Source organism: Lottia gigantea, assembly GCF_000327385.1.
Source record: "Lottia gigantea unplaced genomic scaffold LOTGIsca_12, whole genome shotgun sequence".
Taxonomy (NCBI): domain Eukaryota; kingdom Metazoa; phylum Mollusca; class Gastropoda; family Lottiidae; genus Lottia; species Lottia gigantea.
The window spans coordinates 1,036,377-1,046,906 of NW_008707225.1; the positions used below are offsets into that span (position 1 = coordinate 1,036,377).

At 33.3% G+C, this 10,530-nt stretch overlaps 1 protein-coding gene across 1 annotated transcript; it reads right to left on the reverse strand.

The window, feature by feature from the left end:
• Positions 1–1,948: 1,948 nt before the first annotated feature.
• LOTGIDRAFT_156771 (hypothetical protein) lies at positions 1,949–6,573 on the reverse strand (the record flags this gene model as incomplete). The annotated part of the gene is made up of 4 exons (XM_009048045.1): positions 1,949–2,184; positions 2,514–2,584; positions 4,408–4,532; positions 6,457–6,573. The coding sequence occupies 4 exons, from the start codon at positions 6,571–6,573 to the stop codon at positions 1,949–1,951; spliced, it is 549 nt and encodes a 182-aa protein (XP_009046293.1).
• Positions 6,574–10,530: the final 3,957 nt, after the last annotated feature.

A 10,530-nucleotide genomic window follows, 5' to 3' on the forward strand; every position in this document is an offset into this window, starting at 1 on the left:
AACAATTCAATATATTCAGTGTCTAGGCATTGTTTTTGCGCTATTTGTAATTTGTATGCTTATAATATAATATTAGTTCTTTAAACACAAAAAACATATCAAAGAGTCTTGTGAATATGAGTTTGTATTGTACAATTTTTCAAACTTTATCAGGGGAATCCCCATGGACCCTTGATTGAAATGGCACTTCTGCATTTAGATTCTCAACCCAATTAATCAGACTCCCCTCTATATGTACCTCCAATTCCAGGAGGCTGGTGCCGCCAGTATATGAGGGTTTATTTTCAACAATTAAAACATATTCTTCATAAAGAACAGGAAAAAGAACACAAGTGTCTTAGAGTAACAGGATAAACCGGACGCAGTACCTGAAAAGTGAAAACGAAAAATATAATCATGTATAATCATGGAAATTTTTGCAATATTTGTTTTTGACACTTAAAAGGAAACAAGTGGTTTCCTAGCAAGATATGCCCACTTTCCTGATACATTTTCAGTATATGAAGGGTAGTCACCTATCTGTGTCAAATCATACCAAAAATCTAATTTGTGCAAGATATTGTTGATTTAAACAAAGACACATTATTTAATAAAATTCTGACATAAACTGTCCCCTCTATCGGAAACAAATTTTGATGAGTCAGACGGACCGACGGACATGGATGACGACTATATACGTCCACATTATAATGTGGGCGTATAAAAATCAATCGATTGCATATTTTATAAGAAACATATTGATTTGTTTTTAATGTACAAAAAAAAAACAACGAATCGCTTATTTTCAATACAGAGATATTCATGTATCAAAAACTTCAAAAAGACGACAACATGCACCAAAGCCAATGCAGTCACATAACCTAAATGTAAGGAAAAAAATCTCAGAGGTACATTGGAATGTGTAAACCAGGGACTTTTTACTTGATGGTGTGATATTTGCAATGGTATAGTCAGAAATGCACCGCGTTTAGTCCAGCGTTTTGAAGCAATACAATACATAAGTCTTAAAGGCATGATAGTTCACCTTTTTGGGGGATTGATAGCCAAATTCGAACTTGTCCAGGATCATTATGAATATTCAAACCAAATTTCATTTAAAATGGTTGAAAACTGTAGTTTCTATTGTGTTCACAACCAAATTTTGACGCGTTTTTCATAAGTCAAGGGCAATAACTCAAAAACCGTTCATCGAAAGATCGTTAAATTCGAACTTGTCCAAGATCTCATGAATATAAATGATCACACCAAATTTCATTCAAATCAGATAAAAACTATTGTCTCTATTGCGTTTACAAGCCAATTGTGGACGGACGGACGGACAGGGGCGACGACAATATACCACCACATTATAATGGGCGGAGAAAAAGGCATATAGTTACTTCTAACAGCATTTAATGCTTAATTTTGACTTTTAGTTATCCAATGATACATTTTATTATCAGATTGTTATTCCGGTAAAAAAAAACTGGCCATTCAATACCGTGATATGTTTCAGAGCGCTAGCGTAACTTTCACGGAGGTCGTTTGACCAAGAAGACAGAATGATTCATTAACGAGAGAAATTCAGCTTTACGGAAACTGCCGAATGCAACTGAGTAAATCCCGTTTTTGAGGCCAAGGTATGACCTACCTCTAAAAATGGTCCTGCGCTAATTTTCAGCTGTAGGTCTATCGATAACCCTGCACCATAGACCGATCAAAATCTCGTCTCTGCGAATGGTGATTAAGGACTAAAGCATTAAAGCACTAAAACATAAAGCCTACTTACCGGTACATTCTGTAAATATAAATACAAGCAAATGTAAATTGGTGAAAGGATAAGAAATTTATATGCCAAATTTTATTAAAGAAATGCCACGAGTAAAAATACATTGATAGTCTAGTTGGAAGATCGAAATCAATTACTATCATTATTCTGTAAGGTTGTTACACATGAAAGCATTTGTGTTTACTCACGATTGGTTTGTTTTGTCTTCAACAATTCCGACGTAGGTATACAAGCCGATTCCAATGCATTTTTAGCCTGATTGAAATGTTCTAAGGACATTGATTTATTTCTACTCCATATCCAACCACGGGCCTTATTACATGTACCATTCTCAAACTTCTCATCACATCCATAGGTGGCAGAGTAATTATCATAGTCAGTCTTTAACACCCAGAACGGCTTATCACTATCTTCGACTTGAAAAAACGTTAGAAAATACATTGTAACCCCTTATCGACGACGAACTGATTCTCGAAACACTTAATGTGACAATGACGTTAGAACCATATTAATTGAAAGGGTTTTAGGGCATCGGCACCCAATATCAGCTCATATTGAGTAGAAATGGCAATAAGCGTATTTATGGCACATGTCTACTACTCGTGGGTTTTTACACAAAATTTTAAAAAAATGATGTTATCGGCATCAGTTGTATAACTAGATATAAACAGTGTTGCTAAATATTTCTACGGTAGCCTGTATGCATCAATGGATAAACAACGGTATAATGCCTTTCTTTACTTACTTTTTATAAATTTGCTATTTCCGATAATCTCGAAATGTACATCATTGTAGAAGCATTTTCCTTCATACGACCTGGAATTAAATTCAATGCTTATTTCAAACTCATTAACTAATTTATGAAAATGAGGATAATAATATCAATGATTTTCCACAAAAATCTTCCAGACGTAATGATGGATTCTACAAGATGTATCCCAATTAAAAATCTTGAAAGACACTCAAACAATCCTCTGTGCCAAATTTGGTTGTTTTCTGACAATTATCTATTGTTTTCTTATACGCCCACATGAAATAAACATATGAAATGCACAAATGCGTATATTGTCGTCACCCATGTCCGTCCGCCCCTCATATTTTAAGTATGCGTTATTGCCCTTGTTCTTAAAACGCTCGTAAACACTCTAGAAGGCCCAATTCTTGGCGGATTTTGAAACTTGGTGTAAGTGGTTGTTATCAAAGGATAAACCCTATTTAAAATCAAAAAGATCAAAAAATAATTGGTATGAGCTATTGCCCTTGTTCTCGAAAACTCGTTCAATTACAGAGGGAACAAATCTTGACAGATTTAGATGAAACTTGGTATGAGTGTTAGTAATCAACCAAGGATGAACCCCATTGAAAATCAGAATAATCGAAAATAATTAGTATGAATTATTGCCCTTGTTCTTCAAAACGCGTTCAATTTTTAGCTCGTAAACGCTTTAGAACGTTCAATTATTGACAGATTTCGGTGAAACTTGGTGTGAGTGGTTTTTTTTTTTCACCTAAGGATGAACCCTATTGAAAATTGAAAGTTATTGCCCTTGTTCTTGAAACACTCTATAAGGCACAATTCTTGATGGTTTTTGACGAAACTTGATGTGAGTGTATGTAATTGCCCAAAGATAAAAATATTATTGCCTTGATGTTAAAAACGCGTTCAAGTTTTAGTCTCTAAACACTCTAAAAGGCCCAAGATTTTGATGAAACTTGGTAATATTATTCAGTATCGCCTCAAAAAGTTCAAAAGAAGTGTATGTCTGAAGGTTGAATATTTCATACTGGTAGTTGTTACTGTACTGCCAAAGATTTTTATTTAAAATCAAAGCTGCCAGTGGGCGTATATTGCCTTACCTGGCAAGCTATCTTTGAATTTTGAATAAACAATTCACTATTTTCTGTGGGCTTTTTTTTATCTGTACAGTATTTTAAATGTTTAAGACTAAGAGACCAGTTATTTTACCCTGACTGAAGTTGCTATATCAAAAATAAAAAAAAAATAGAAAGTCCAATTTTAATTATGAAAACATGTTAGTCACAGCGATATAACCCATTTCAAATTGTAGTTGTCTGAAGATCGCACAACGTAAAACAAAAGGTCAGTTGTCTCTATTTTCATTACTTCACTTCTATGCTAGGTTTCCTTCAAATCAGTTGAAAGCCATAGCTCTTACCCTACAAGTTAATATTGACTCTGGTTAAATCATGGAAAATGCAATAGATGCTTAATTTTGGTTAATGGTATTTCGTTGACATAGCATGTTCAATCAAAATAGGATAAATATTTTCACTGTTAAAATATTGCTCAATACATATGTATTTTTCTTTTTTTTTATGTTACTCGGAGTTTAACGCTATGCGATCTGACAACTGACCTATTTTCAACCTATCTATTTTGTTAATGCTTTATTCAAAGTCAGTACTTGTTTTACATGCATTGCTGACAGGAGAGAAGCCGGGTTAAAAAAAATCAAATACATGTATTAATATCTCGACAAGGTTGAACACCAGATATGCAGATGAGTTTAAACTACCGATTCACCTCAACTTCAAATAGTTGTAGATAGATGGTTCACCGGCTATATTTTTTGTCACGAATATGAAATATCTTTAAGATTGAAAATTAAATGACAAACCTTCCAGTTATATGTGAAACAAAATGGGTTGAGTTTACTTCTTCATATACATGGTTATAATCAGTGAATGGATCATTGATGTCGAATGGCAGAATCCAATAAATTTCATACCATTTTCCTAAATACTGAAAATAGAAAAGTGTATGCATCTGTTGTACTCCATACTTCTTTACTTAAAACTATTCTAAAATTCCAATTCTCGGGAATCCGCTGTATAATGGTTTAAACAATATTTTATTTCTATATTAAATGAAATTTTTACAGAAAATAAGTTAGATTTCGGAAACAAGCCGAAGCTTATGCTAATCCGGCACCTAATACAATGAAAAGACACAATACAGAAAATATGATATTAGTAAATAAATAAATGGTTATCAATAATTAGTAATTTGATAATAGATAACAATTAATTATGTATATTTTAATATATAAATGAAAACGTGCGAAAGTGCATAGGTGTCCACACCAGACAGGGGTCTTCATCCCCAAGAATTCCGTCCGCCCACGAAGCTGCAAACAAGGATAGTCGGGCTAATCAATTGGAGACAGTGTTAATGTTATGGGTAATTTGACTAGACTAGAAATGGACTTGGCGGAAAAAGACATAAGTTGGTCACAACGGTTGAAATAAATAATTTGAAAATCAAACAGTAATTTTCTATGGATCTGAGGACAAGATTAATATACCAGAGTTATTACTCTACTAGGGTATGGTATACAAGAACAACTGGGGTAAGTATACAAGTTCAAACAACTTGAGAAAGTATATTAGATCAATACTAGGTTAGTATACTAGATCAACAACTAGGGTAAGTAAAATATATTCACAGGTATGGTATATATTTACATCTATGGTATATATGCATATCAATAACTATAAGGGTACATATACAGAATCAGTAACTAGGATAAGAATTTCAAGATCCACCACTGCTGTAAGTATATGAGATCAGCAAATAGGATAGGAATACAACTAAGTATACAGTACCAGTACGAGAGGTAAGTAACAAAGATCAACAACTACAGTATGCAAGCACTGTCCACCTCTAGGGTAAATAGGAGACATCCACAAATATTGTGGGTATATAACGTCAGCAGCTGTGGAAAGTAATGGATGACCACAAATATGGTAAGTTACAAGGACAGCATCTAGGGCAAGAAGCAAGATCAGCAATTAGATTATTTATAGAAGATTAGCATCTAAGGTAAGTATGCAAGGACAGCATCTAGGGCAAGTAAACAAGATCAGCAATTAATGTATGTATACTTCAAGGTTACTAGTAGGTAAGTACTAGTAGGTATACAAGATCAACAGTGGGGTTAGTAAGCAAGATCAGCAACTAACGTATGTGATCAACAAGGTAAGGTATACAAGATCTACCACTAAGGTAGGTAAGAGATATTTACAAATGTGATATATATATATATGTGTGGTTGAGGTTAGATAACAAAGACCAAGATGTTAAAATATCACTTAAGGGGCAAATACGATATGGTTAAATAGCGAATCTATTTGATAGTCTTATAAAATCATGCACTGTTTGGTATATATGTGCATTTTCAACTTCACTGAGGTGATTTGAACCATGCAATAGTTTTTTCATCTAGATGGTGCTGTGGTAGTGTGAGTAATGTATCTCTTCTCTGGGCCTGATATTTCGGAAAAGCAAAAAATGTCCCGAGTCTTCAATGGGATGTCCACATGTACAGGGTGCGAAGTCACCAACGTGTCTTAAGAACTTGTGTAGGTGGAGGTCACTCATTCTATTTCGGAGTCTGCAGTGCACTATTTGGACCGATCTTTCGCGAAGGAAATAATACGATGGTGGAGACGCAATGGATTTTATCTGTAGTTTGAATTCTTTTATACTACATAATGAAGATATGTTTTCGGGTAATGCGTTCCAATCACGGATATCCTCTGTATAATGCAATGCAATTCAATTCTGCTTTTCAAAAAAAAGAAAAAAATGGGAGATTCACAATATGGCGAAAACCCTCTGTCTCAATTGTAAGGTTAATAAAACTTTGACAAAATTATCATCTTACCTTTTTCAGATCAAAATTATCTTGAACTTGAATATCATCTAAAATACACGTTGCATCATTGGCAGTTGTCAACCCAAATTGTAATGCAACTAGAGCTACGGCGAATGCAGACGCCATGATTGCTTGTATTACAAATTATGTTCTTGTATATTCAGAACAGTATATATATAGGCCTTCCCTGAGTTACTGATAATATAGACAGGTGTACCGTTGTCAAATACCAATTTCATTTTGGTATTCAAATTTCATCACTTCTGTCTATTCATAAACAATAAAACAACAGGTACATTTCATTTATGTGCTACGTATTATTAGATTTTTTTTATCAAATCGGCCTATTGTATGTTGTAACATAATTATATTGAATCAACTATCGGATAAATAGCCTGGATATCAAAATAAAAATGTATTTTTTCACACTTGTTCTTGTATGTGTCTTACACTGATGGCGTGGACCATTACATTGCTAATATTTATTATGTATCATTACATTTCTAATATTTATCATGTATCACAAACGGTACTCGTATTTTACACCATATGATGATACATTTATTTTGTCATCCTACTCGAAGTGATATATTGGATGTATGTTAAAAGGAATGCATAGATAAACATTGTGTACCCCTTTAAGCCTTTTCTTAACCACGCATGGTTAGTCAACTTTAAAAAAGGGCAAATAGGTTACGCAAAGCAATATTTCTACAAAAGAATATTGAACTACTTGGTAAAAAGTAGGTTAGGCAAATGAGGGTATGAATTGTGTGTTAACGATGAAGTAAATATAAATTCTTGAACTTGAATGGAATGCACCTTAATAGTAGCACTAACACTTAACACAAATTTTTCCCACTTTTAAGGATAATTGCTACAGCCAAAAGCTTTAGATCAAAAATCAAATTGACTGTATCCGAGAATACATACTGTATATAATCAGTACTTGGGCAAATGATATTTAAACCAATATTTAGGGAGAGGGTCATGGCCATTCAAATAGTTTTAATCCATATCTCATCAGGATGTTCATCTGAGATCTCATTAATATACATAAGCATATCTGGTGTTGTCTGACTATTGTCTCTATCACGTACCCAAGCCAATTCTCTTCTCTCAAGCATTAATTAAAAAACGGCAGTGGCTATTTACAACTGGCGTGGTAGTGGTAAATAAAATGAGTCATGATTTGATATTCCTTTCGGCAAAAATTGTTTAAAACTACCTAAATATTCAAAATAAAAATTGTATGAAATTTAGTGTACATTCATTTTGTTCTTTCGGCAATCAGTCAAAATATACTTTAACCTTGTTAATGAATTGGAAAGCAGGCTTATTACAAGTATATCTATTCAAAATCAATTCAGGACTAATCTTCCCCAAACGATCGTAAGGGTATTTTGTTTGAGAATAATTTTTGAAATAAATTCCTGCATTTTATGCAATTTGTCTTTTAATATTACTACATTTTTTCAAGTAACTACAGGGGCTTATTTAGAGTGCCCTCTAAAAGCCAAAAAGGGGACAAGGTGCCCCTCACCCCCGTCAATGAAATCTTGGCTACGCCACTGAGTAAGTAATGTATATTTCCCAAAAAATTGTAATGTTGGGTCCTATCGGTGTTAGGGTGATTTGAGAATATAAATCCCATAAAAGTGCAGGTCTAGGTAATGAAGTTACAAATTTTAAACGCGTTCACACCTGTACATTTTCGACCTTTTTCATGGTCGCCCCGAGTTCATTCACTCCACAATATTTTGTGACACAATAATCCATAATCCACAAGGTTTGAACAAAATGTTTAAATATGTGTTATATTGTCAAAGTTGATCACTTATGAATTGAAAAAGGTATCATGTGACTTAAAAAATACTGACTTGTTAGTCTTTCATTCAAACTTTTTCCAATTTGTCGTCCAGAAACTTGCTTTCACTAACACATGTTGTTTCTCCAAACGATTCTATATTCCCAAAGTGTCCAGAATTAACATGAACTTCGAAACAAAGAAATAAACTATGTAAATGCCACTAAAGTTCCTTAAAGTTCTCAAGAAAGTGGAAACGTGGCCCACTTTTCAACTCGATTCATGCAGCATTGAACAATTTTATTCCACCCAGGACAAATATTTTTTTGTTAAAGGGACAGTTACGCCAATTTTTTAACCAATCAGAAACGGGATTTTTTTTTTGGCTAAGCCAATCAGTAATAGTATTCACAGCTCATCGTCAAAATTTGAGCCGTCAAACTCACTTGTTTTCAGAATTATCCGTGTTTGAAACTAGTATATAGAAGAGATCAGTAATGATACAGATATTGACTGTAGTATGTAGTAGAGATCAGTAATAATACAGATATTGATAGTGTTTTACTGTAGTATATAGTAGAGGTCAGTAATGATACAGATATTGATAGTGTATGACTGTATTATGTAGTAAAGGTTATTAATAATACAGACATTGATAGTGTTTGACTGTAGTATATAGTAGAGGTCATTAATGATACAGATATCGATACTGTTTGACTGTAGTGTATAGTAGAGGTCAGTAATGATACATCCTTTTTAACTGTAGTATGTAGTAGTGGTCAGTAATGATACATACATTGATAGTCTGACTGTAGTATGTAGTAAAGGTCAGTAAAAACACAGATATTGATAGTATTTGACTGTAGTATGTTGTCTAGGTCAGTAATGATACAGATATTGATAGTGTTTGACTGTAGTATGTAGTAGAGATCAGAAATAATACAGATATTGATAGTGTTTGACTGTTGTATGTAGTAGAGATCAGAAATTATACAGATATTGATAGTGTTTGACTGTAGTTTGTAGTAGAGGTCGGTAATAATACAGATATTGATAGTGTTTGACTGTTGTATGTAGTAGAGATCAGAAATTATACAGATATTGATAGTATTTGATTATAGTATGTAGTCTAGGTCAGTAATGATACAGATATTGATAGTGTTTGACTGTAGTATGTAGTAGAGATCAGAAATTATACAGATATTGATAGTGTTTGACTGTTGTATGTAGTAGAGATCAGAAATTATACAGATATTGATAGTGTTTGACTGAAGTATGTAGTAGAGATCAGAAATTATACAGATATTGATAGTGTTTGATTGTAGTATGCAGTCTAGGTCAGTAATGATACATATATTGATAGTGTTTGACTGTAGTATGTAGTAGAGATCAGAAATTATACAGATATCATCTGAGACACTCATCTCTATTACATACTACAGTCATACGCTATAAATATCTGTCACATTACTGACCTAGACTACATACTACAATCAGGCACTATCAATATATGTATCATTACTGACCTAGACACCCATGACCAGTTCATTATACTCAACCCTTAGCCATACACTTCTTCCAAGCGCTTTTTTTTTTGTTTTGTATACGACTCTTCTCTAAGTGAAACAGAAAAGTAGGACGTTTAACTCCATGAAAATTAATAATTCCGTCCAAATCTGCCACGAACTGTAAGAGTGTGTTAAAGATTGAAATAGAACGCTTTTCAAAAAACAAGGGAAATAACTAATTACATATTTTTCAACACTTTTAATGAGGTTTCTAAATGATTATTATGAAGTTTTATGTAAATTTATCAATAATTGTGCCTTTTACATTTACTAGCTAAAGAATAAGTTATATTGTAATAGGGTTCATCGTTCGGTGATAATAAACAATTTCACCAAGTTTCGTCCAAATCCGCTAAGAATTGTGCCTTATTGAGTATTTACAAGCTACAGACTAATTTTGACACATTTTGAAAGACAATACCTCATAACAATCAAAACATTACAAATCTTATGATTTTTCATTCATAATAATCACTCATATGATAATATACTAATCAAATAAGCAATTAGATGCTCAGTAGGAAGACTTTGTTGTTTTCCTTGCACCAATAGTCCAAATATAGGAACATTGTCGACAAATCCTACGCATATCATCCGCGGCATTGAGTCTATTGTCAAGGTTCGCTTTGGTTCGTCGTGTTGAAGGGCACCAGAAATCCTGAAACTTTATAATTCTTCTCCTACAATAGTTAGTCGCACCTTACACCT